This window comes from Lampetra planeri, chromosome 41 (genome assembly GCF_965212315.1).
Source record: "Lampetra planeri chromosome 41, kcLamPlan1.2.h2, whole genome shotgun sequence".
In the NCBI taxonomy this organism is placed as follows: Eukaryota; Metazoa; Chordata; class Hyperoartia; order Petromyzontiformes; family Petromyzontidae; genus Lampetra; species Lampetra planeri.
The window spans coordinates 5,919,436-5,947,287 of record NC_136147.1 but is presented as its reverse complement, the minus strand read 5'-3'; the positions used below and the strand labels follow the sequence as shown (position 1 = coordinate 5,947,287).

At 52.7% G+C, this 27,852-nt stretch overlaps 1 protein-coding gene across 1 annotated transcript in view; it reads left to right on the top strand.

The window, feature by feature from the left end:
• Nucleotides 1–229: 229 nt before the first annotated feature.
• The window catches only part of LOC144732119 (glutamate dehydrogenase, mitochondrial-like), a 39,661-nt gene continuing 12,038 nt past the window's right edge, over nucleotides 230–27,852 (top strand). Inside the window, exons 1-3 of the mRNA XM_078613410.1 lie at nucleotides 230–1,243; nucleotides 8,111–8,191; nucleotides 18,172–18,227. Coding sequence (XP_078469536.1) covers nucleotides 811–1,243; nucleotides 8,111–8,191; nucleotides 18,172–18,227 — 570 coding nt within the window. The 5' untranslated portion in view covers nucleotides 230–810. The remainder of the gene's footprint in view (nucleotides 1,244–8,110; nucleotides 8,192–18,171; nucleotides 18,228–27,852) is intronic.

Sequence of the window (27,852 nt, the reverse complement as noted above, 5' to 3'; positions counted from 1 at the left end):
AGGCGGACGGGGGTGTGGATGCTTGCCAACCCAAACCCTTTCGTTCGCTAACAGCACTTGCTCCTAGTATTGCCCACGGCCACACGGGTGATCTTTGTCTGTTGTGTAGCGTGAGGGCTGCCTTCCGTGAGACGCCGGTATTCGTTGGATGTGGCTCACACCCACAGAAGGCAACGCCTCCATCCGAGACTTCAAAAACAAGAAGCTACCCCCCTCCCACCCCGACACACTCCCACCGATGATGCCCTCGTTCCTGGCTTCATTGCTCCGTCTCAACTTTTGTTGAGTCCCCGGGATCATCCGACTTCGCGTCGCGTCTCTCCGTTCGTTCTGTGCCTCTCTCTCTCACTCCATCTCCTCTCTCTACATCCACGCCATCTCTGGCGTGCCGTGTCGTCTTTGCTGCCTGCATTGCGTCAGGGGGTGCGTCCGCGTGTTCATCGCCTCCCGTCTGCACCACGCACCGTCGCCATAATCGAGAAGAACTCGAATAGCGTCAATACGTCGCAGCGATAGTAATCATTCATTAAACACACGGACAGTCGGAACACGCCTGTCGGCAGAATAGCACAAAGAAGCGAAGCAGCGGCATTACTGTAACAACCAAAGACGCATCATCGTTGTCGGCATCACCATCAGCAGCGGCTACAGCAGCATTAGCAGCGGCACAACCATCAGCAGCGGCATCACCATCAGCAGCACAATCATCAGCAACAGCAGCAGCATCCGCATCATCAAATAGCAGCCGCACATCGCCACCCACAACTGCAGCACCACCACTCACAACAACAGCACCACCACACCACCACCATGCTGCGCCTTGTCAGCAGAGTCCAGTCTCGTCTCCACCACCACCATCAACACGGCAGCGGCGGCGTGGCAAGCCGGGCAGGGGGCCGGCTCCAGCCCCCCCGACTCGCGGCCGCCTCGTACAGCAGCCACGGCGAGCACCCCCCTGCACCTCACGACGACGCGGACAAGGACGACCCCAACTTCTTCCACATGGTCGAGGGCTTCTTCGACCGCGGGGCGAGCATCCTGGAGGACAAGCTGGTGGACGACATGCGCTCCAGAGACTCCGTGGAGGAGAAACACAAGCGCGTCCGCGGGATCCTGAGGATCATCAAGCCCTGCAACCACGTGCTGAGCGTCTGCTTCCCCATCAAGAGGGACAACGGCGAGTGGGAGGTCATCGAGGGCTACCGAGCTCAGCACAGCCAACACCGCACGCCCTGCAAAGGAGGTGAGTGGGCTGCGGCGTCGCCACCGTCCCAACCCATCAAACGCATTCCTGCTGCGGAGGGTGCTGCTGGTAGGGACGTTGGGTTGCTCGGTCAATGGCCTGCAGGGTCAACGGCGGCGTGGTGTATTCCGCAAATATGGCCGACTATGAGGGCGGGCACAAGCCGGCGTGAGTAGGTTAAACGTTGAGTTTTATAAGGGCACCACGGGGTGACCAGCCCCTCCCCACCCAGCCCCACCCCTCCCACCCCCCACCCAGCCCCACCCTTCCCACCCCCCACCCAGCCCCACCCCTCCCACCCACCCAGCCCCTCCCCACCCAGCCCCTCCCAGCCCGTCGGACGGACGGACACAATAATCCCCTGTGGGCTGGTGTAACCAGGAGGTTCCTACCAGTAAAATTGTGGCCTCGTTTCGTTTCCAACTCCTCACCTTGCCGCCCCGACGGCACCCACACATACTCTCACACACCCATTCGTACGCCCCAGCCGACACACTGGCGTATCGATAAAATAAATGAAAGTGGACAAATTAAAGTGTCCAAACGCAGTTTCACTGTTCAGTGTTGTTTATTTATATTGCCCCGGAGATTGTGTTTGGCGCACCACCACCACGGGATCTGAGCCCCTCTGCCCCCCCGTACGCCCCAGTGCAGTTGCACCGCCTGCGCACTCGAAAGCTGCCCCACACTGGGCTGGAGCGATGAAGTGAGAGCGAGAGACGGGGAGAAAGTTTGGTGTGTTTTGGAAATATTCTGTTAGCATCTCCCTTTGCCGTGTTGATGTCCACATGTTGTCAGCCAAGGTCTGCCTCGGAATAGAGACGTGGGGGGCTTTAACGCTGCGAAACCGCGAGCTTTTGCCAAATAAATGTTGAATTTCGATTTAAAGCTTTCGTGACTGCAGGGATTCATATTCTTGCTTCTTTCGGTGAAGTTACGTAGAAGGGAAAGAATCAAGAATACAAATGAATGTTGTTGATGCGCCCACAATTCGTCTGACGGCAGGACAAACGATTTGGTAAAAAAATTCTAGCTGTGATTTTCACACCTGATGATGATTTGCTTGTGTTGCAATCGAAACGTCGTGATTTTTATTTACTTTTATTTATTTTTTTATTTCAATTTGTATTTTTTTACCTACGTGACTTTACCGAAAGAACCAAAGAGTAAACGATCGAGTCGTCTCAAGCGCAGTCTTTTTTTCTCACTTTTGTTTATTTTCGTGTTGTGTGCATTGTTGTGTTTGTGTGTATTGTTGTGTTTGTGTTGTGTGTATTGTTGTGTTTGTGTGTAGTGTTGTGTGTGTATTGTTGTGTGTATTGGTGTGTTTGTGTTTGTTTGTGTTTGTGTGTGTGTATTGTTGTGTGTGTGTTGTTGTGTGTATTGGTGTGTGGTGTGCATTGGTGTGTGTATTGTTGTGTGTATGATGTGTATTGTTGTGTTTGTGTGTATTGGTGTGGTGTGTGTATTGGTGTGTGTATTGTTGTGTGTATTATGTGTATTGTTGTGTTTGTGTGTATTCTACTGGGAATTATTTTGACACGCCACGCCCATTCCCACCGTATGTTTGTCCTCTCAATACTCTGATCGTGCCCTCGTGATCCTGTTCACAGGATGAATGCAGCGTAGGGTCTGTGCAAATTATTATTAATAATAATACAGGACTCGAGTACAGTATCATCATGGATATGCATACTGCACCTTCGACTCGAGTGTTAGTGCCTTATGCCGTAAATGCCATGAAGCCAGATCAACAGCGTTCTGGAAATAAATTAAGCGCTGTGAGAGAGACGGGATGATACGTGCGTGCGTGTTAGAGTTTATTTTATTTAACCGTATGAGGGCAACCTAAGATATACAATGGATAGTATGTATTTTCACGAGAGAAAAACATGGCAAAATCGGTACAAACTAAATGGAGTGCAGCAAAGGAGAAATCCGAGCAGAGCAGAACTCACGTCGCATGACAAATCAAACGGTGTGCCAAAATAACAAGCTGCCTTAACATCTCTTGTTACTGTACCGTCTTTCTTAACAGGCATTCATTCTCTCTGTGGACAAGCAGCATCGCCAGCTGCTGCTGCTGCTGCTGACGATGAATCTTATGTAACCCTGAGCTCAACCCCAACCTCTCCGTTTATAGACTTGGAATAAGCGGGCCTCACTGTACGACAGGGAATTCTGATGGTCTCCCCCAAAAGCAGGAAACGAATGTCACCGTCGGTCACGTTTTTTGCGTTTGTCATTTCTATTAAGTGAAGCGGCCTCTTGCAAAAGAAGGCCCTCGCCTCCTGGTCTCTTGAGTTGTTACCCGGCTGAACAAACTACACCTGACGTGACGGCTGTCTTCCCCGGAGGTTCCTTGTTTAAACTGGAAGGGTTGGATTGACTTGAAAAAAAAGCGACGTCAGATGATAGCCAAACACATTCCTGCTGCGGAGGGAGCTGGTAGGAACGTCGGGTTGCTCGGTCAATGGCCAGTGTCAACGGCGGCGTGGTGTATTCCGCAAATATGCCCGACTGTGAGGGCGGGCACAAGCCGGCGTGAGTAGGTTAAACGTTGAGTTTTATAAGGGCACCACGGGGTGACCAGCCCCTCCCCACCCCACCCAGCCCCTCCCCACCCAGCCCCCCACCCCACCCTCTCCACCCAGCCCCACCCCTCCCATTTTTGGATGCACGACGGACGGACGGACACAATAATCCCCTGTGCGCTGGTGTAACCAGGAGGTTCCTACCAGTATTAATGCTCTGTACGTAAGCCGAAGGAGGTGCAGCGCTGCAATTTCTTGCTTGGGCCGCTGCTATCGGAAGAACCTCGACTTGAGAGATTTCTTGAGTCACACTCGAGTGTTTTTTGGCCTACTCTTCTACGCTGGCCAGACTTCCTGGAAGAGGTAGTACTTCGTATCCACACACTCCCCCCCATTTACCGTGGCGAGCCCATTTTATGTCACGGTGGGAACAGAGGTGGCGTTGAGGAAACCTTTGCACCGTTGTTTTAGTGGCCATCCATTGAGTAGGTACTCAAAAATCTGTCAACTTGACCCTTCCCCCCCCCCTCCCTGGACGCACACGGACTTTTTACCCCCCCCCCCCCTGACGCACCCCCCCAATCCTATAGAACGGCCGATATTTAATCCACGCAGAAACGATCAAGGATGAATAATATTAACGTGTTGAAGCAAACAGTCCACCGCAGGACTAGCTAACTCATTTGAAGGCCAATGTAGACAAATTATTATCGAGGCTTCACACCCCCCGCCCCCCCCCCCCCGTTTCCTAAGCGTACATTGTCAGTAGACCCCCCCAAACGCACGCATACGCATTTGGGTTACCCCCCCACCTCCCCCCTCCATGCGTACGCACTAATTGGATAGCCCCTTCAATTGCGTGCCGGGAGATCGCATCGAAAGGTGGCCTATTGCAAGTCCAGCGTGCTGACTGACCATCGTGCCGCGGCAGCGTTCCACTGCTGGGTGGATGTGCCTCCCTGACAACGCAAAATAACAACACGAATAAGTGTTTTTATTTTCAATAAGAAATAGCACCTATGTCTTCTTTTTGCTAGTGACTCTGAGACACTTGGCAAACGAGTATAAGTATGCTGCCAAGCTTGGTGGTGTTCATTCAGATGCTGTCTTTCCGACAGACCTGTTCTTCACCTGAGGACGGCTGCTTGCGTTGTGGCCGAAACGTCGTGAGAATTGTATTATTTTATTATGTTTTATTTTTATTATTTTATTATCTCCCTTCTACATGACTTTACCGAAAGAACCAAAAAGATGAATCCCTGCAGTCACGAAAGCTTTAAATCGAAATTTATAAGTGGGTGGTTAACAGCATGCGATCTTGCACGCGCGCACGCGGTAGATTGCTATTGGGACAACATTTTAAAGCCACTTGTAACATTACATGAGAGTTGTATAACAGGTCTGTTTTGGAAATTGTGATACTGTAAACCTTAACAGTCACTTCGCTTGTTGAGACCGTAAATAAACTGGTAACAGTGCAACTCAGATTTTCCGGCACCTCCCATTAGCACGGTTGGTTACGTACGGTGTGTAAGAAAGGAGTTAAATATACAGGTGATGTAAAAAAGGTGTTGAAATTCATATTTGTCCACCAAAAAGAAATTAATTACAAATAACAAAGACACACTTCCCCCATCTCTTTTTAAACCACATCAAAATCATGTATTTCATGTGGTGGTTGAGAGGAGAGACAGGATGGAGGGGTATGCAGATTGAAATGTTTTCGCACCGTACGTAGCTAACCGTGCTAATGGGAGGTGCGGGCACGACAACAAACTATACACGAAAAAGCAGTTGTAAAGAAATGAGTTTTCAATCCTAGATTTAGCGTTTGCGGGTTTGCGAGATCTACGAATCTCGACGTGACCCACGATTGCTCGCGCTGGGTCACGACTTCGCAGGCACGGCCACGCCACCGCTGCCACCACAGCGAGCTTCCCAGCGCTTTGCTGTGAATGCAGATTTGTTCTCATTAATTATTAAGTAAAGGGACGTTTTGTCCCCCTCGTAGACTTTCCATCATTCTCCGGGGTCACGGGCACGCACGCGTAACGCGTTTGTTCAACGTGTTCAGAGGGCGACTCTTAACGCAGAAGGTTTACAAAATTACGTCGCGTCCATGCGGAAGTTGGGAGTTTTTTTGAATTCACATCGGAGCCCTTGGGGGTCAAAGGTGCGCTCGCAACCCGGGCAGGTTGTGGCAAGCGAAGTTTTTGGAATTTATTGCCCCTGGCCCCTGAGGTTCAACGGTAGAGCTCTGATGTTGTCGCCTGCAGGGGCAGCGTCCATCGATGTTGGGTGGGAGATGGAAAAGTGACAAATGTGGTGGTTTTCGACGTGGTTCAGAAATGTGGCAATTTACGAAAAAAATCAGAAAATCGGAACGGTGCGCAGATGTGCATTGGAGACGGACGCAACACACTTGGCATTTAATTGAGTAGACACAAGGAGGAAATCGCGGGGTTAGGGAAGATGTGCAGGTTGACATCGTGGAAACCCTGAAGAAATAAGTAAGTTGGCTAACGCGGCAGGACATGTCGCTAGAATGGGTTGATGGCCCCGATTTTGTCAAGGCAAATGAAGGACTGGTGGCCACGGAATAGAACGGCATCCGATTGAGGACGTCCGCCTAGGAGACGGAGCTAGTGGCAGCACATTTGCGAAATCGCCCCCTAACTGCCAAGCTGCTGGAGTCTTTGTTTTGGTTTTGAAATCTTTCCCTTCGCACCCCCCCCCCTCCAATTCTGTGTATTCCTTATTGTCCTCGCAGGAAGCCAAAAAGGCTTTCTGCCAACTCGTAATGCACGTCCATCGATTCACTTGCTTGGCAGACTCTCAACGATGTTGGCTTTGGCTCCAATACAGAGGGGGGAGGGGGGGAGGTCTTCATCCATCAGCGAGTTGACCATTTGGGACCGATGCAGCATGGTTGGGCATGAGCCCTGGTGAAAATAATGAAGTGTGGGGGGGGAGTAGGGTTGTACCATGCCCCCCCCCCTTACATAGCCCAGGATCTGGGCCGCTGCCCCGTGTGCCACATTGCAGTTGCACCGCCTGCACGCTCGGCAGCTGCACCGCCAAAGTGTCTGCTCTACCCCCCCCACCCCGTGTCACTTTTCCGAACCTCCGATCGGCACTTCGATATGTACAAACGGCTGCAAATTACTATTTATATTTATGTACAGCTGATGGTGAGAGATGAAATCCAGCGGGATCTCGCGCCATCCCCTCGTTACTGCTAGCGTCCTGCAGAATGAGACCGGTGAAATAAGATAGGGGGCGAGTGGGGGGGATGCTTCCACTCTGCTCAATTATTTCCACACGATCACAGCCGCAACGTCAACAATGTTACAGGATTTATTTGCTACTTAGTTATTTAATAGCATGTAGTAATTGGCAAATGTGGTGGTAATAATAATTACGTGGTTTATTTTTCCAGGAAAGCCCCCGCCACTCTCTCTTCAGAAGGGGCCTGTCATTGGGATGTTTGGCAATGTCCATTTTATTGAGTTTCATCTGAGAAAACCACACGTACGAAGGCATAACTCAAAGGCACAACACTCCGGTCCACAAAGATGGGTACACGAGCCCATGTTCTGTACTTTCACGTGTTCAGCTCGCAGCCTGGTGGGGTTGGGAGGTTTGGGAGTTGCACAAATCTGTGCATGGTCCACCAACCCGTGGTGGTGGAAGGCATAAGGAAACTAAGCAAAAGCTTTGGGTCCCCAAGTATCTTAATGATTGCCTCTGGATTCTCATCTCGTTCCACCTCCATATTTCTCTCATATCGCAGCATCTGTGTTTCTCGTCTAGATCTCTTGTCATCTCTTTCGGTTTATACATTTAAAGGGGGTGGGGGGGCTTGGGCGGTCCCAAAAACACATCTCACCATTGCAGCACTCCCGCAGTGGCGAGATGTTTATGCCCTCGCCTGGTATGCAGGAGTTAATTGGGTTCGATCCCGACACTGACGCCTGTTGTATATTTGGAGTTTGTGTGTCTCTCTCCCTGTGGTCGCGTGGATTTTTATCCGGGTCCTCCGGTTTTTCTCTCCACATTATAGAATCAACATCACGCGTTTTAGAGTGTTTGGCCGCTATAAATGTCCACGTGATGATGAGCCACTTCGTTGAGATATAATTTGTGGCCAGGTCGCTTCTGAAAGAGTTGTATAGCTCCATTGGGCCTTACCTGGTAAAATGTTTTTTTAAGGTTTTCTGTTTAAAAAATAATTTCCACGAGACCTTTCCTTCGACTCACTGGCTCGCAGGCGTGCGTTTGTTCCCACCGTCATGATGTCACTCGCTGACGTCCGCCTGTTTCTCTTCCACAGGGATACGGTACAGCGAAGAGGTGAGCGTGGATGAAGTGAAGGCTCTGGCATCTCTGATGACGTACAAGTGCGCCGTTGTAGGTAAGTCATCGCGAGGAGGGGGAGGACGGGTGGGAAGAGTATGCGTGGGCTGGTGGGGTGGGTGGTGGTGGATTCACTGGTGGTGCTATGCGTCAGCGGTGAGAGATGGCAGATCGGGGGCAGAGATGGTGGGAAGTTGGGTGAAGGGGACGTCGCCGCCTTGTTCCCAAGACAAGTTCCGACGAAGATCAAGAAAGCGATGTGCGCCGGTGTTTCGTAACGTGTCCATTTGTCCTTCGTGGTCGTTTTTCTGACCCTGCTGCATCACGCTGGTCAGTTCAGGTTTGTGAAGTAGACTAGGGGAGAAAGGGAGTGGGGGGGGGTTTAAGACCGGTTTGGATATCGCCCGTCACTGACGTTCGTTTGTTAACTTGTTGGGCTGGCCCAGGACTGGTTTGGATATCACGTAGTACTGATTTTAGCCATGGCCGGGAATCAAACTCAGGTTAGCAGCTTCATAGCGTAGCACGTAACCACTGCAATCCCCATCTCATGGTGCAGCGTGCTGTGCTGTTAGCGAGCACCTATTAAGGCCGGCACAACACACGAGGGGGTGGGTTAGGCAGCACCTCACCCGGTTGCCTTTGTCTGCCCAGTGGCGATGTTTGCAACCACCGCACCAGCTACTCCATTTGAGGCCGAGTCGACCTAAGTGAGGCCCAGGACCGGTTCAGATAATAGTCACCGATGTTGGTGACCGTGAGCGGGAATTGAACTCTGGTCGCCGTGTTCCTCCCGCAGCGCGCTAACCTCTGCGCCACCGCTCCCCACACATCCACACCGACACACAGGCGGACGGGGAGTCCTGCAGTGACACCGATACGTCCTCGGCATTACTGTACCACCTTGGTTGCCAATCTTCCTCGTGCGGCTTCGAGAAATGCAATGGCGTCCCGTGCACTCGAGTGCCATTTCCTCTCTATCTGCTGCCAACTCTCGACTCCCTCCCCGTCCGACACGTGCCTCTCCCCCCTCTGCCTCTCCCCCCTCTGCCTCTCCCCCCTCTGCCTCTCCCACCTCTGCCTCTCCCCTCTCTGCCTCTCCCACCTCTGCCTCTCCCACCTCTGCCTCTCCCCCCTCTGCCTCTCCCCTCTCTGCCTCTCCCCCCTCTGCCTCTCCCCTCTCTGCCTCTCCCACCTCTGCCTCTCCCCTCTCTGCCTCTCCCACCTCTGCCTCTCCCCCCTCTGCCTCTCCCCCCTCTGCCTCTCCCACCTCTGCCTCTCCCACCTCTGCCTCTCCCCCCTCTGCCTCTCCCCCCTCTGCCTCTCCCCCCTCTGCCTCTCCCCCCTCTGCCTCTCCCCCCTCTGCCTCTCCCCCCTCTGCCTCTCCCCCCTCTGCCTCTCCCCCCTCTGCCTCTCCCCCCTCTGCCTCTCCCCCCTCTGCCTCTCCCCCCTCTGCCTCTCCCATCTGCCTCTCCCTGTCACCGCTGCGTAGGGATGTCAAACTGGTCGAGGTCGTGCGTTTTAAAGCTGCTCGCTTCGTAATTGCTGTGCCCTCCAAGTGCATCGACTGAACGTCTGATCGGCTCCGTGAATATCCGTGCGTTAAAGCATCAAGGCATTGTTTCCAAACTTCCAGTCCTCGTAAACAATGGTACCTCTGGGTCTTTACCAGATGCAATTGCTACCTCTGCATGTGTTTGAATGGGAAAACATGTCCCTTGTGACATGGCACTGTTGGAGGAAATGGTGTTAGAATGTATGTTGAACTACTTTTGCACCATACGTAGCCAACCGTGTTGATCATAGGTGCATGGGAAGGCCAAAAACGAAACACAAATCAGTTCTAAAGAAATTCGTTTTCAATCTCGATTAAAAAGTGCGTAGCTCCAGTGGGTTCCTATTACCAGAAGGAAGAGCGTTCCAGACGGCCGCAGAAGCTCATCTGAAAGCGTGCGATACGGTGACCGCCTTTAATTCCTCCAGTCTAAATAAACATTCTTTAGAATAATAAACTTTCTCATCCTGTTTGGAATTTGTCCCACGAGTAAAATTCTTAGATGTGTAAAATTGTTCTTCCAACATTGCACAGAGAACAACTGTAGGGGTGTTAGAGAGAGAGCCCGTTATGCATGGCAGCCTATGGTAAACAAACACAGTAGGCGGGGCTACATGTGTGCACAAGCAGGTGCCCTCTGCGACGTCCGCGCCAGACACCCTGGGGGGTCGATTCGGTCGTTATGATCCCCCGGGGCCCCACCCCTCAGGGAGGGGTTGGGTATAAAAGGGGATTGTATCGAAGGGCTCGGGAGTGATGTTTAGCTAAAGAAGAGGAGGCGGAAGACGTCTGAGATAGAGCCCTGGACTCCCCCTGGTACGCCGTCCTTATCAGGACCGCGCAGGCTCGAGCCAGTGGCGTGGTACCAGAGCCAGAGCCAGTGCTGGTCTGGACTCTGGGTACCGGGCCCGACTGACCAGTGTCGGGCCAAGATAGCCTCCCCTAGCCCATTAGTGGAGGACTCAGAGGCAGGCTAGGGTTAGCTAGAGAGGTGTGTCCTCAGATAGACGGGTGAGGGGGCCGATACCCCCTCAAATGTGTATGTCACAACGTTGGTGTTAAATAAACAAGTGTGCCTCCAACTCCGGTGTGAACGAGTCGTGAGCGTTACTACATCTGGCGTCAGAAGTGAAACAAAGTACGAACATGGATACACGCCGGACGACTCGAGTCGGAGTACCAGGGGCGGAGGACACCGCTGCAGTCGGAGGGCCCGAGATGGCTGAAGACGCCATCGAGCAGCCGGGGCTGGGTGCATCCACGCCACAGCAGCTGGAGGAAGGGGAGCCGTCGATGGAGGGGCTGAGGCAGGCGCATGCGAAGCTGGCCGAGCTGCTGTACGCCGCAGCCGCCATGCTCGACAACATCACGCGGCTGGGGGCTGCGGGACCGCCACGAGGCGACAGCAGCCAACGACCACAGCGCCTTCCCGCCATTTCAACGGAGCAACATTTTGAAACTCCCGCCATCGCCGCAGCTGCTGTTGAGGGCGTGGCCGCTCTAAGCATCGCGTCCAACGGCGGGAGTACAGTGCCTGCCGCGTCACCACGGGTGCGACCGGCGATGCCATCGCTGGTTCGTACCGACGCTGAGTTGAGTGAGGCGGACGAGGGAGTGCGTTCTTCCTCTGCAGCCGCTGCCTTACATCAGCGGCTACCTCCACTCAAGGAATTTGTGGGCGAGGATGGCGACTGGGGCGGCTTCCAGCGGCGCTTCCTCGCTCACCAGGAGATGGCACAGTGGACAGACGCCGAGGCTCTCCGCGCGCTGCCAGCACTTCTCGACAGCGACGCCCTCGCCACTCTAACATCGGCTTCGAAGGAGAGGCGCTCCACGCTGCGGAAGGCGATGCAGGTGCTGTCGGCGGTATATGGTCCACCATCGGACTGTCGCCAACTCTTTTACGATCGCCAGCGGGGGACGAAGGAGTCGCCCCTGGCGTACCGCACAAGCCTCCTGGCACTGGCGAAGGAGGCCTTTCCACGAATGGATGACGAGGGTGTCGACGCCATGGTGACAGAGAAGATACTTTTGCTGGCGGACGACTTAGACATCGTCATTGTCGCACAGGACGATGCAGAGATGTGCTCCCTCCAAGCGGCCCGTCTCCTCCACGCAAACCTGTCCTCTCAACGACGGAAGGCCAGCAAGGCGGCGAGCGGGCGCGCCGTCGCTGCGGCCACCCTCCCGGCGGAAGAGGTTTGCGCCATCAACCATCAACGGCAGCACGGAGCGGGAGCGCGGGAGGACCGGGCCGGTTCAAGCCGTCTACAACGTCCATCGTCGCCACCAGCGCTTCCACGCTGTTATAACTGCGGCATCCGGGGCCACATCGCCTCGGGGTGCCGCTCTCCTCGGCAGCGCGGAACGACACCTCAACGGGACGCCGGCCCTCGTCACAAGCTCCACCATCATAATCCGGCGAGTCGCGGCACCCCTCATGTTTGGCCCACGCACACGCCCGTCACACACTCGAACACCGCAGCGAAGGGGGGGCAAATATCGCGTACCATGGCACCAACACGCACCGCTCTGGGTACTCACATTGAACCCAGCCAGTGGTCCGTGTTGGCCCATCGGGTTGTAGCCGCGTCATCGGGGTCGTCGGCCGTTGTGGGTCACATCGATGGGGTCGAGGTGCGCATCCTGGTCGATACAGGAGCATCGGCGACCATTATTTCGGAGTTGATTTATAACATTCTCCCTGCCCAGAGCCGTCCTTTGATGCCTGTTAATGTGCCATTCTTTGCTGCTAACGGGGGTTCACTTGGCATCATCGGACAAATTCGAGCCCAAATTTGTGTCGGGGATATTAAATTATCTGGGCCGATTTTTGTTTCCTCCTCGCTGGCGGTTCCGTGCCTGCTGGGGACGGATTTCCTGGCCAAAATGCCGATTAGGATATTAATCGACCAGGGATGCATTGAGCTCCCATCGGGCCGACGCATGGCGTTTTTGCCATCCCCCGCTACGAGCCGGACGGCGTTCGCGACGGTGCCGGCGTTCGTAGATAGAACGGTGCGCGTTCCTCCGGGGGCGCAAATGTTAATTCCTTTGAGACTTCGGCGGCCCTTCGCTAAGGGCATTGGGGCTCAAGGGGTTTTGCTGGGACCGTCTAGGGCCGGGGTCAGTGGACCTAATTTACTCCCGGCCCAGACCATAGTGAGAGGGGATGGAGAACCCTTCATCGCGGTCCTCAATGTGGGCTCGCAGACGGTGGTGGTCCCACAGGGGACCGTGCTTGCTCACGCAACGCCGGTGCCCTGTGAGGAACCCGTCGCGAGTCATGTCGGCGCTGCCCCTGCACCGCGACCACATTCAGACAGCGATGAAGGGTGGCTCGAGGCGCTTTGCGCGGGATCGACGGACCTGTCAAATTTAGAGCGCCAACGTCTTAAGACACTACTGAGGGAATTTTCCGACGTTTTCAGTCGGGATAAATACGATTTGGGCTGCACTCATCTGCTGCGTCACCATATTGATACGGGTGACAGCGCGCCAATACGCCAAAATCCTTTTCGGTTGAGTCCCGCCGAAAAGGACCATGTCAAATCGGCTGTTGATGACATGCTAGCCGCCGACATAATTTCTCCCTCCAACAGCCCTTGGGGAGCGCCGATCGTCCTGGTTAAGAAGCAGGACGGTTCGTTGCGGTTTTGCGTTGACTTTCGGCGCCTTAATAAAATTACGGTTGCCGACGCATACCCGCTCCCACGGATGGACGAATCGCTTGACGCCTTGGCGGGAGCGCGATTCTTCTCCACATTGGACTTACTTTCGGGATTCTGGCAGCTTCCTCTGGACGATGATTCAAAGCCTAAAACTGCTTTCCGTACTCCGCACGGCCTGTTTCAATTCAACCGGTTGCCGATGGGCTTACACTCAGCGCCGGCAACTTTCCAGCGGTTGATGGAATTGGTTTTGGCTGGATTGCAATGGGAGTCGTGCCTGATTTATTTGGATGACGTCATTGTCTTTGGCAAAACTTTTGAGGAACATCTCCAGAGGTTGCGGGCGGTTTTCCTAAAGATGCGGGCTGCTAATTTGAAATTTAAGCCCCAAAAATGCCATTTGTTACGCGAGTCGGTGCGTTTTTTGGGGCACATCGTGGGGCGCTCAGGTATTTCTACCGATCCCGCCAAAACGCAGTGTGTAAGCTCCTGGCCGACTCCCACCTCAGTGGGAGAGGTTAGGAGTTTTATTGGGTTTGCGTCGTATTATAGACGCTTCGTCGCTAATTTTGCGACTATCGCCAAACCCCTACATGCTTTAACATCTAAAGGGGTTCGGTTTTGCTGGGGTCAGGAGGAGGAGGCTGCTTTTTGCTCCCTTCGGGATGCTTTGGTAAACGCTCCTCCCCTGATTTACCCTGATTTTTCAAAACCGTTCTTGCTCGACACCGATGCGAGCAACACGGGTATTGGGGGCGTGCTCTCCCAGGTGGTTGACGGCGTGGAACATGTGGTTGCGTACGGCAGTCGGGTGTTGTCTCCAGCGGAGCAACGGTATTGTGTCACCCGTAGGGAACTGTTGGCAATTGTCCATTTCGTCCAACAGTATCGCCCATATCTGTACGGTCGGCATTTCACCGTCCGCACAGATCATGCGGCACTGCAGTACGCCCTGAGGGTTCAACAGCCATCGGGACAATTGTCCCGATGGTTGGAGGTCCTCCAGGATTACGATTTCCAAACCACATACCGTAAGGGCGTTCGCCACACCAACGCGGACGCTCTGTCACGCTTGCCAACCACCTCCGAGTGTGCATGCCTCCTGGGGTCTGGACGTTGCAGGCCTCCAGGGGACACATCGGTACCTGTCTTGGCGGCCGCCAACGACGACGATGCAATGGTTCCTAATTCGATCGAACAGCAGGGCAAAGATTCCCTGTTGGGGTTGCCCGTCATTGAATGGGGGCGCCTCCAGATGGAGGATGTCTCCCTCCTCGGGTGGCGACGTCGCGTTGGCGGTGCGGCGGGGGGAAAAAGTGGTGGTTCCGACGCATGGGAAATGTGCCAAGGTCTGCTAATGCATTGGGACGGGAAGTCACGTCGACATCGGCTGGTTGTCCCTACTGGGTTGCGGGGTAGGGTGGTATGGGCCGCTCATGAGCGCCTCCTACACCTGGGGACCCAAAAGACTCTCGCCTTGCTGCAACTTGATTTTTACTGGCCTGGCATGACGAGGGATGTGGGGGATTTGTTGGGATCGTGCCCTCAATGTGCACAACGCAAACCGCCGGCACGGGAGTCTAACCCGCCCTTGCAATCGATCAAAGTGTCCAGGATAAACGAGCTGGTCGCTCTGGACATTTTGGGACCATTCCCCGCCACCCCCAGAGGGAATAGATATTTGTTGACGGGTGTCGAGTATTTTACACGTTGGCCTATGGCCTGGCCTTTGGCCAACCAGTCGGCAGCAGCCATCGTGGAGGCCTTTGTTCAGGGTTATGTCCTGGACAAAGGTGCTCCGGAGAGGCTGCTGACCGACCAGGGCAGAAATTTTTCCGGTAAACTACTCAGACAAGTCTGCGATCTCCTGGGCACAAAGAAAATTCGGACCTCCCCATATCACCCACAAACTGACGGGATGGTCGAACGTTTGCATCGCACCATCTCGTCCATGTTATCACAACAAGTTTCGGACTCGCAAACGGATTGGGACCTACAAATTCAGGGGGTCTTGGCGGCGTACCGGATGGCACCCCATGCGGCTACGGGGTTTTCTCCCTTTTACCTTATGTACGGCCGAGAACCAGACCCGCCTGTTCGTGCCCAGTTGCGGATCCCCGTGCCGCAGGGAAAAACTAATCTGGCTGACCACGTTAAATTTAATCTGGACAAATTGACCGAGGCACGGGATGCTGCAATGCAAAACTCTGACCTCCGTCAGAAGGCAAATGAGCGCCTCAGATTGAGTCGAGCGCACATGCTGCAGTGGAAGCCGGGGGACAAGGCATGGTTGCACTGCCCCCAGGTGCCACTGGCAACCTCCTCTAAACTTGTGCGGCCGTGGCGGGGCCCTGTGGAAGTGGTGGAGGTGTTACGTCCGCAGTGCGTGCGCATCAAGTGGGGGAAGCGGCGATGGTTCGTGCACCCCTCCAGATTAAAACCCTTCGCTGCGGTTCACAACCCCACTTCACACGCGCGTGGCCAAACATGTGGGGGGTCGGCCGACTTGCTGGGTCCGTCTCCGTCGCTCTCACCAAATGCCTTGCCGGCTGTGCCACCTTCAGGAGCATCAGGAGTGACGGGCTCACGCCCGATCACCCCTCCTGCGGATGCCGAGGGTCACGCGGAGTCAGAGGAATGCTCACCTCAAGACGGACAGTCGCCACCTGATTGTCCGCCACGCGGGGTTACCCCGTGTGAGGGGCCCGCTGCAAGGACGCGCGCTAAAATGCGCAAACTGTTGTGAGGCCGGAAAATGTGTACATAGCTGTTGTGTTTATTGGGTGTTGTGTGGATGGTGTGTTTCCCGCTCCTCGGATGTACATATGCTGGGTTCACCGTTTGTTGTGTGTGCGGGGTGGGTTCCCTGCTGGTTGTATATAAGCTGTTTTTTTTACGGAATTCGTATTTATTCGGGATGGTGCGTCGGGTTGTTTCTCATCTTGTTGTTGCGTTCTTGTTCTGGTTCCTGTTATTGTTCAAAAAATAGTGAGGCACACGCGCGGTCAGGGGGTGAAGGCACCTTTATTGTCAAATTTTTGTATGTTGGCAGCCGGGACGGCTGCATGCTATGCGGGGGGGAGTGATGTAGGGGTGTTAGAGAGAGAGCCCGTTATGCATGGCAGCCTATGGTAAACAAACACAGTAGGCGGGGCTACATGTGTGCACAAGCAGGTGCCCTCTGCGACGTCCGCGCCAGACACCCTGGGGGGTCGATTCGGTCGTTATGATCCCCCGGGGCCCCACCCCTCAGGGAGGGGTTGGGTATAAAAGGGGATTGTATCGAAGGGCTCGGGAGTGATGTTTAGCTAAAGAAGAGGAGGCGGAAGACGTCTGAGATAGAGCCCTGGACTCCCCCTGGTACGCCGTCCTTATCAGGACCGCGCAGGCTCGAGCCAGTGGCGTGGTACCAGAGCCAGAGCCAGTGCTGGTCTGGACTCTGGGTACCGGGCCCGACTGACCAGTGTCGGGCCAAGATAGCCTCCCCTAGCCCATTAGTGGAGGACTCAGAGGCAGGCTAGGGTTAGCTAGAGAGGTGTGTCCTCAGATAGACGGGTGAGGGGGCCGATACCCCCTCAAATGTGTATGTCACAACGTTGGTGTTAAATAAACAAGTGTGCCTCCAACTCCGGTGTGAACGAGTCGTGAGCGTTACTACACAACCGTTGCATCTCCCTTACGTTTAAAAATAAATAAATCTCCCCGGTCACGGATATACTAGGTGGGTGACTGTAGTTTTAATCCGTTGTGTAGTACGTCACATATCCGGCTGGCTGGGGTCTGAGGTATAGGCGGATATATGAAAAGGTCGGCTATGCAATAATCTAGAGAAACTAAGTTGCACCACCACCATGCACAAATAAAGCACTTGATGTGGGCGGTTAATTGTTCAGGGGCGGATGTGGAACGTTGGACTGCATTTCGTACCTTTTTTTACTTGGAGCGCACTGGGGTTGTTGTTGGTTAATTCGGACTGCGAGGCAAAGTGTGATTGTGTTTACTCCCCTGGCTTTACAGAGTATTGGATGCTCCTGTTCGTCATGTACCCACGTGTTTGGTTATTTACAATGAAGCCGAACACGACGCGCTGTGTCGTTGGATCCGACTGGGCTTCTGTCATCTCCACTGACTCCCAACGTAATGTGGTGACTGGAAAGCCCAGTGTAAAATACATGAAGTATTTAATGGGCAAACTGACTCATTGATTGGTCAATATGACTAAGTGCTTTTTAAACCGGCTCCTATACCTCATTTGAAGTGGATTCATTGGAAATTTAAGTCCTATAGATTTCATTTAATACCGTTTTTGACCCTGTATACTCTGCAGTGTACGACTGGTCATCCAGAACAGAGACCGTACAACGTAGAACGACGCAGTGCCGATCCACAAATATCAAGGAGACATTCCAGCGATGATACACTACTCAGCTGCTCCTGATGCGGTTGTTTGGCTTGACCACCCGCATGTGAAATTGTAGTTGTTGCGCTGCCTCGGCATGAGCCATATGAACGAGAGAATGATTTTTATTTAATTTCTTGACGTTTCCCTTGTCGTATTAATCTCTGTATTCCTGTTGTCGCGTCGTGTGTCTTTACTCACCGCGCCGTGTCGGATGGTGACACAAGCATCACGTTGCGATCGTGGCCGGTGTTTGCGCGTTTCTCAACGGGCCCCGTGGCCCGATTTTTAAACTAACGGATCGGCTTGGAGTCTCCCATTCCCCACTCGCGCGTGCGTGCACTGCTTATTATTTCTTCTGTCCCTTGCCGAAATATCAAAATCTAAATGTTCTTCTTGGCGTGTCGTTTCAGACGTGCCGTTTGGAGGTGCGAAGGCCGGCGTGAAGATCAACACCAAAAACTACTCGGTGAGCCTCTCCCCACGTGGTCCTCTCCCCACGTGGTCCTCTCCCCACGTGGTCCTCTCCCCACGTGGTCCTCTCCCCACGTGGTCCTTGTTATTTTATCAACCGGGGAGGGATGAAGGGCTGAGTCAACCCCCCAACCAAGATTTTATTTTAAAAACCTTCCGATTGCATTTGTTTTAAAGTTTATATAACATTGATTGTCCCGTGATTCCCACCCGAATATTTTGTATTGCTGCCCCACTTTAAACAAATTCACTGACTTCGGGCTCGTTGGGAGGGGTGGGCGGACCGGACCGTGTGTATTTGGTTACTGCTGTCCTGAGTGGTGTCATGTGGCTGCGGAGTCACGCTGTAGCCTATCTATATCTTGAGAAACATCGACACGGGTGGATGCTGATGTAAGTGGCGGGACTAGTTGCGTGGGTACAAAAGTCTCCCTGCGTCTTTTTCTCGTCCTCGCCATCGCTCATCCCGAACGCCTACACAGGCCTAACGCTTGCCCCCTGTGTTCGTAGTCTTGTAGCTCGGCATGTTAAGACGAAGCTGTCGCACGTCTGGATGGTTCAACCGGGACACGTGGTGCTTCTGGTTGCAGCTTCCTTGGTCACTCACCCACTAGCCCCGAACACGGTGATTTGATAGGCACACACCTGCCCGTAGGCCCCACCGACTGCTCGAGTAGCCCCGTGCTTTGTTCATATCGCGAGTCGAGCATGAGGCCAGGAAATAAAAAACTTGGACAAAATTCGGAATTTGGCAAATGCTTTGGGATAACCGGCTCGGCCTTTCTGAAAGCATAGAGGCTCTCCTGGTGAAGCCGGGACACTTGGCAGCTTTTCATGAAACCACTTAACCGGTGCAATATTCACGAACTAACTGACCATACACCTTTCATCTTCTTGGTTCTTTCGGTAAAGTCACATAGAAGGGAAATAATAAAATAATAATAATAAAACATAATAAAATACAATTCTCACGACGTTTCGGCCACAACGCAAGCAGCCGTCCTCAGGTGAAGAACAGGTCTGTCGGAAAGACAGCGTCTGAATGCTGCTTGCGTTGTGGCCGAAACGTCGTGAGAATTGTATTTTATTATGTTAAAATTTTATTATTTTATTATTTCCCTTCTACGTGACTTTACCGAAAGAACCAAGAAGGTGAATCCCTGCAGTCACGAAAGCTTTAAATCGAAACATACACCTTTCGTTTAGAGTATTTGGCTGCTATAAATATCCACGCGATAAGCCACTTTGTTGAGCTATCGTTTGTGGCCAAGTCGCTTCTGAAAAAGCGCTACATAGCTCGGGTGGACCTTACCTGGTAAAAGAAAAATACCCCGCTTGACCTTTACCGTGGTGAGCCCATGTATACCATTGGGTCGACCGTGCAAGGTGAATTTAAGAAACTTTCACCGTTGTTTTAACTGCCACGCCGGGAGATCGAATTAAACCTCCAACCCCTGGATTGTTAATCCGGAGTGCTAACCATTACACCGCAGCATCCGTGCTCTTAATATTACAATATAATAACAAACTTTCTTTGAACCTAAGTCAATAACTATCCTTACAAAATGGACGTGTCCTTAACTCCTTTATCCAGGCCCTCGTCTGAATAAAGGACTTTGATTGATGAACGAATTTAGCGCAACCAGTCGCTAAACTAACACGCGTCGACATTATACGGGAATAGCTTATGGCGGTGGCTTTTAAAGTGTGACCTTTGAAAAGGTTTCTGAGGCACATTGTCTGCAGGAGCGCGGATTGTTAAACTCGGAGCCTCAAGAGCCAAGCACTGGATCGGTTCTCTTCAAGAGTGTAGAGTTTAACACGACGCCTTTCACGACCAATCTTAGCTGCGTTTTGTTTGCGTGACGAACCTTACTTATTGGCTGTGTCAGGTGGTGGCGGGTTTAACGACACATTCATATTTTCATGATCTAACCCAAACCACCCCCTTTTTATAATGAAGTGTAGATGAGTACATCCAAGGACCTTTTTTCCACTCCACTGCTGGATGACAGCCTTCGCACGCCATGCGAGTCATGGGGGGGCGAGTTTGACGTTTGACAGCGCTGGTCAGTGTGGGTTTGTGACGGACGGTGGGGTTGGTAGGGGACTGTAGACCTGGGAGCATAGAAGTAAAGTACAACAGTGGACTTGGCTGCACTGCATTTTTTCTGGCCACCACTTCACACAGCCCCCTGTGTTTATTATCCATGATGGTCATCGGCCATCCCAAGCCCTGCTTGGAGCGGCTGAAATATCATGGCGATCGGTTGCATTCCATGTCACTTGATCGGAGACGCTCCGTACATTTTTGCCCCTACTGCTCTCATTAGTTGGCACCTTACCGAGCTGTAGGTGGAGCAGTGTCGATTGGCAGACCTGAACAAGCACGTGCATGAAGCAGCGACGATGTTGGAGCTTTTTCTTTTCGGCCGCGGCGTAACGCGTGCCCCTTTTTTATTATGTTAATTAGTGTTGAAGGTATTTGAGTGCCTCTCCCAAGGTGTGGCCCGTAGGCAAGCCTTTCGAATCGTGACAACAACAACCACCGTGATGACAGCACTTCTGGCTGCGATCTAATGATGCTAAATAAAACGTGTTTATTGGCGGCGCATGATTAATACGGCGTTTGGCCGCTCTACTGTCGTCTGAACCCCCCGTTGTCCACCCAGGCACGCTTGCCAATCTTCTACGTTCGCACGCAAGTTGTATTTTTACACACTGCCCGTGCCTGATGATTGTTAAACATTTCCCGTGTGATTTTGTAGTGAGAGCGCCAATAAAATTGTAGTTGGAGGCCTATCTCATACCGAGGTATGCCAGAGGATTTTTTTTATTTTTAAAAAATATTTCACCAGGAAAATGTATGGGGGGTGGGGGGGGGTATTGGAACGTCTCGCGTTTGCAAGTTTTGTCCAGAATGTCGCTTGACACACGCACAGCAGAGGCTGGCCGCTGCCACTGACACTCAGAGGTCGGGCACCCGCGTCCCCTAGATTTACTACGAGTGCAGTGGAGGTTGCTGTAGGGAGTGTAGTTGTTACCGGACCGAAATTGCTGAAGCATCACATCGTGGTGAACAGCTGACTCGAGCAGACCGTCGCATGGAAGTTCCCTCTCTCTCACCCCCCCCCATCCCCTTGTACCGCCTGCAAACTCGATAGCTACTCCACTGCTGCTCACTGCTATGCTCACCAAAAGAGAGACGTAGTCTGAAAGTGGAAGTTGAGGCTGTTGTTTTTGAAACTCCAAAAGGCAAAAGTTCCCGGTAGAGTCACAATGCCGGGAACCTTCATTGTGGAGTTTCTAAACAATACACACTGGTTTTGTAATCCAGCTTGGAACCTCTCCTCGGTGTACTGGGCCTAAAATCAGTATCACCTTCTGCATCCGTGCGGTCGTGACGATTGGTTTACATGGGCGCCATGGTGGCGAGATGTTAACTACCTCACCTGGTATACAGGAGGTCATGGGTTTGATCCCGACCTTGATGCCTGCTGTATATTTTGAAGCTTGTATGTTCTCCCCGTGGTTGCATGGGTTTTTCTCCAGGTCACCCAGTTTTTCCCTCATTTAGAATCGACATGCGTTTAGAGTATTTAGTTGCTATAAATGTCCACGATGAGCCACTTCTTTGAGCTATAATTTGTGGCCAAGCCGCTTCGGAAAAATAACTATATATGGCTCGGTGGGCCTAACTTGTTAAAATAAAAAAATCTAGCTTAGAAAAAAAATTGCATGTTCCTGGCCTCGCTGCATGCAAGACACTTAAGAGTGTTAAGAGGAGCTTGCAAACGGCATTGGTTCAGAAGGCAGCATGAGTTCTGAAGGGGGGGGGGGAGCTTTTACCTTCCTGTAAATTGAAAACCATCTCCCTCCCCATCGCTAATCTCCCGCCTCCACAGTTTAATCTGACACTGCTCCAAACAAGGGCCTCAACAGTGTTTCCCATCAGTCTAGTGGGACTACAGTGATACGGTCAGCTAGCTGGGCTGCTGCGTTGCCCATTTAGGTGAAATTAGATTGCATTGGATTATAAACGCTTTCCACGCCAACGCATCCTCACCACTGGAACACACTGGTGGCCGGGTGGCTCAGAGGTCTGAGACGCTTTGCTGGCACTACCGAAGTTCTGGGTTTGAATCCACGTTACGGCCGTCTGCGATTTGAACCGTGTTCTTGACTGCAGCGAGTATGTAGTCTCAGCCCGTTCACAACTGACTGCACGAACGAACACAATTCCAGCTCTTGAGAATTCAAAATATCGGTTTCACCGCCACGCGACGAACAGGACTCTCTGTGGACGGGTGGGTAGGGGGGAGAGTTGCCGCCCATCACGCGTGCACCACCGGTAGCCACAGGTGAGCGTGTCTCAGCTGTAGATCTGTGGTATCAATCTCGAACACAGTTGGGGGCTCTACGAGACTTTTGGTTGGGATCTTGGTTTCATAACTTGGCACTGATAGCGCAAATCATGATAAAGCTGGTTGGGGTAAAGACAAAGATACATCCGTAAAAATGTTTCCGGTATTCTTTGGTTCTTTCGGTAAAGTCACGTAGATAGAAACATAATAATACAAATAAAGTGAATAAAATTCAAAATGATAAAAAAACTAAAAGCACTAATGTAGACTGTAGCCTGGTTCTTAACCTCGGTGAGCATACTGGCAGTCTATAATGTAGACTGTAGCCTTGTTCTTAACCTCGGTGAGCGTACTGGCAGTCTATAATGTAGACTGTAGCAATGGTTATTAAACTGAGTGAGCGTACTGGCAGTCTATAATGTATTTAATTTTTTATTATTTGTATTTTTATTCACTTTATTTTTCTAATGTACGTGACTTTACCGAAAGAACCAAACAATATTAATTCCTGCAGTCACGAAAGTTTTAAGTCAATGTTAATGTTTCCGGTGCCTATATGGCTCGTAGGAGAGACCCCAATAAAAAAAACGCATCGCTGTTGTGTACGACCCAGACGAATAATCCCCTGTAAGGTTCTCATCCGCTTTTTTTCTCGCTCATGCTTTCGGAATTACGTGTGGGTGTTTTGTGGTGTGCGTGTGTGTGTGGGGGTGGTGGTGGTGGTGGCGGCAATGCCTTCAGCACACCGAGGCCCACGCGTGTGCATCCAGACGCGATGTCGCATGCTGCTGCTGCTGCTGTTGCCCATAAATTGTGCCGCTGATGCAGAGCCCACCATCACCTCTCCTCCTCCTCTAGGTCTCGTTAAATAGAACTCCTCATTTTTGGCGATGCAGCTGCGTTGATGATGCTGCTGCCCCCAGACACCAATGGACACGCTAACTCGGCGCGTTTGTCAATGTTGCCGTGGCCTTAAAAAATGAAAATAATGCAGTGGGCGACGTTTCGAGCCAATGGCCCTCCTAAGCTCACGATGTAGTCTCCCGTTTAAACCGTTGTTCCGAATGGCAGTCGCGGAATTGAGTTGCAGACTTTTTTGCCTCGAACTCGGCAAAAAGTAATCGGATTATTTTATTTAGACCTGGATGAACCCGATTGAGATCTGCAGCGAGCACTTTTCCATAGGTGTCAATGGTGGGCAGGTCGGCAAGTAAAACAACCAAACGAGACAGCAGAGACCAGCTGTGTCAATAGCTCGTTAGACGATGACGAGTTATTGACACGGGGGGTGTGTGATGGGGGGGGTGATGGGGGGGGGGTGATGGGGGGGGGGGTGTGTGATGGGGGGGGGGTGATGGGGGGGGGGGTGATGGGGGGGGGTGTGTGTGATGGGGGGGGGTGTGTGATGGGGGGGGGGGTGTGTGATGGGGGGGGGTGTGTGTGATGGGGGGGGGGGGTGTGTGTGATGGGGGGGGGGGTGTGTGTGATGGGGGGGGGGTGTGTGTGATGTGGGGGGGGTGTGTGTGATGGGGGCGGGGTGTGTGTGATGGGGGCGGGGTGTGTGTGATGGGGGGGGGGGGGTGTGTGATGGAGGGGGGGGTGTGATGGGGGGGGGGTGTGTGTGATGGGGGGGGGGGGGTGTGTGATGGGGGGGGGTGTGTGATGGGGGGGGGTGTGTGTGATGGGGGGGGGGTGTGTGATGGGGGGGGTGTGTGTAAGATGGGGGGGGGTGTGATGGTGGGGGGGGGGGTGTGATGGGGGTGTGTCTGTGTGATGGGGGTGTGTCTGTGTGGGGGGGGGGTGATGTGGGCGGGGGGGTGATGTGGGGGGGGGGTGTGATGGGGTGGGTGTGTGTGATGGGGGGGTGTGATGGGAGGGTGTGTGTGTTTGATGGGGGTGTGTGTGTGTGTGATGGGGGGGTGTGTGTGTGTGATGGGGGGGTGTGATGGGGTGGGGCTGTGTTTGATGGGGGTGTGTGATGGGAGGGTGTGTGTGTGTGATGGGTGGCACCGTGCATGGAGAATGGCGCGAGGGGATTGGCCGGTTGGAGGGTGGGGCCGATGACGACTTCGCGGTCAACGACCGAGGCGCGTGCGCACGCTGAGCCCGGAGAGAAGCAAAAATATCTCGACAGCCACCCCGCACCATAGCCCCCTCCCTCGCCCCCCCTCCACTTTCCTCTCTCTCCCCTCTGTCACAGCCACCCTGCACACATCCCCGCCTCCCTGCCCCCTCGCCCCCCCCTCCGCTTGCCTCTCTCTCCCCTCTGTCAATCTCCTAAAACATTTTTGTATCCGACATCATCCACCTCTCCCTTCTCGCTCCCCTCTGTTCTGTGTGGCCTCCTTTGCATTCCTTTCGCCTCTCCTCCTCCTCCTCCTCCCCACCCGCTCCACTCTGCTCTCTCGCCTTGAAACTCCCGATCCTGCATAAACCCGAGCGGTCGGCTCGCTCCCCCCCTTTAGTCCAGCCTCAGAGGGACCCGCAAACCCGCTCGTCGTATTTTCACCTTTGTTCCACAACCGTAAGAACGCGAAGTGAAAACCAAAAATTGTCGTGTTTATTGTAGAAGGTGGCCCTGGGTTGTCTCTGCAGGGCGCCCTCCTTGTACACACGCAAGTGGCGTTGGCTATCGAGGGTACAGGCGGTGCAACTGCACACGGGGGCCCATTCGCTCGCCCCAGCTTCTGGGCTACGAGTAGGGGGAGAATTTGGAACGAGTCGCTGCTTGCAACACCCAGGGTCCATGCGAGCACACGACTACGCTGCTGTGCATGTGCGCGCTGCCTTTCGCAGAAGATACAAGTTGCCCAAGCCATGAATGTCCTTTTACAAGGGACGGGTATCAATGTGGGGAGCGGCAGTGTAGCGGTTAGCGCGCTGCGCTACGAACCCGGCATCCAGAGTTCAATCCCCGCTCATGGCCAACACTCGGTGACGATTATTGTAACCGGTTCAGGGCCTACCCTATATCGACTCAGTCTCGAATAAGTAGCTGGTGCGCTGTGTAAACACTGCCAATGGGGAGACAAAGGTGGCCGGGCGTGGTGCAGGCCACCCACCTCCTCGTGTGCTGTGGTGGCCTTCATAGGTGCTCACGAATAGCACTTGCTCCTAAAGTCTGTTAAGGCTATACGGGTGATTTTTGTCTTTGTTTTGGTATCAATGAATGCCTTCCCAGTGTTCAGAGTAAGATTGATGATGATGCAAATTAATTGTACAGCCACACGGAGTCTTTTTTTAGAAGGGTCCTTTTGTATTGTTTGGTCAATTCCATTTTTCGTCTTGTGAGCATCATCAATATTGTTGGCATAGGGGACTCCATCTTCAACATGATCCGCAAATTAATCGTATCCCTCATCATCACCGCCGTGACCATCACTACATCATCTTTGTCATCCATGAATTAATCATCACCACGAGCATCTTCGTTATTTCCATAATTCCATCATCACCACCATCCTCATCACCGTCATCCTGCATCCATCACCACAACTTGTATCATCGTCCATCATTAATCTATGATGTAATGTACCTAACACCATCGCATCAATAATTCCATCATCAGCATTACAACACTGTGACACTTTAGCCAAAACAGCTATCCCATTAATTCTTACGCACAGTAGTTTAACGACCTAAATAAATTACAGAACTATTTTAATATCGTTAATTATAATTCGAGCGTGCGTGTCCATTTGGGAGCGGTCGCGCAGTGGTTAGCGCGCTGCACTACGAACCCTGCAATCGGGGTTCAATTCCCGCCCACGACCTTTAACAGTGGCGAACTTTTCAATCGTGCTTGGGCCTCCCCTAGGTCGCCTCTGCCTTAAACGAATACCTGGTGTGGTATGTCATCACTGGGGAGACAAAGGTGGCTGGTCATGGCGTGGTGTTCGCCACACCCCACTCCCTTTCGTGTGTGCCGTGCCGGCCTTGATAGGGTGCTACTCGCTGCCGGCACTTGCCCCAACAGTCTGTTAAGGCTGTGCGGGGGATCTTTGTCTTTGTAGGCAGTACAGTGCGGCAGAAGGAGATGCGTTTTGAGACTTCGCTGCAGGATCGTGGGCGAATGAGCAAACAGCCGCAGGGTGGTGATGGGACGTTGTTGACGTGTCGGGAGGGTTGGTCAGCTATGTGGTGGTGGGGGGGGGAGCAGGGTAGGGGAGCGATTCTGGGGAACCAGACCCGAAGGAAACGTGGAGGGAGTCGTGCAGGCCGGTTTGAAGTGGTTTTTAAAACATGCTGGCACACACACATAATCTACTACGTTAACTGCATATTCTTTGGGTCTTTCGGTAAAGCCATGTAGATAGAAACAAATTATAAAAATATCACAACACAAGCAATCGGCATCAGGTCATCGGGTGATGACGATTGCGTGTGTTGCGATATTTTTATAATTGTTTTCTATCTACGTGGCTTTACCGAAAGACCCAAAGACCCAAAGAATATGAATTCCTGCAGTCACGAAAGCTTTAAGTCAAGATTTAACGTTAACTGCGTTCTTTTGCCCTTGCAATTGTTAACCCTGCACTGATCATGGTGGAATGGCATCGACTGTAGAGGGATCTCCAGAGAGTTCCCTCCGGGATATTTTGTCTTGCTCTTACACGCTAGCCACACGTCTTGGAAGATGTGAGAGTGCCCACACTTTACCCCACCGCCACACGTGACCTGCCGATCGTAGACGTCGCCGTGGTGTCTCCACGTGTACTGCTCGATAGACAAATAGAAGGGGGAATTGAAAAAAACTGTCCATTGGCGGGAGGTCTAAAACAAATATGACCATGACAGCACTCCAATGAATGTAGTGTATAATGTGTGTCCATTACAAATGTATGTTACATTCTGGGCAAGGCTTTGTCAATAATTGTAAATGTACCACCACCACCCGTGAGAGCCACAGGAGTGGCCCTCCTTCACCTCAATGGGCCACAAGCTCCAATCAGAATCTTTGAGGCTGGAGGAATCCGAGGAGGCTATTAAGCTCTTTCTCACAGGTGTCCGGTATGGGCCTGCCGTGCTTGAAATCGCGATTGTGCCCTCACCATAACCCCTCGCATCACCCTAGACCAGAGATCAGCAACCTGCGGCTCTCTAAGGACCGCTTCGTGACGCGAGTCACCGCGTGCATTGCGGCTCTTGAAATTTTGAGAGTTTTGTTCCAGAATTCGGAAAAAATGGCTCCGCTTGTTATTTTGATTGCCCCACCCCTGCCATAGACACACTCGAGACCAGAGCCTCCACCAGGGG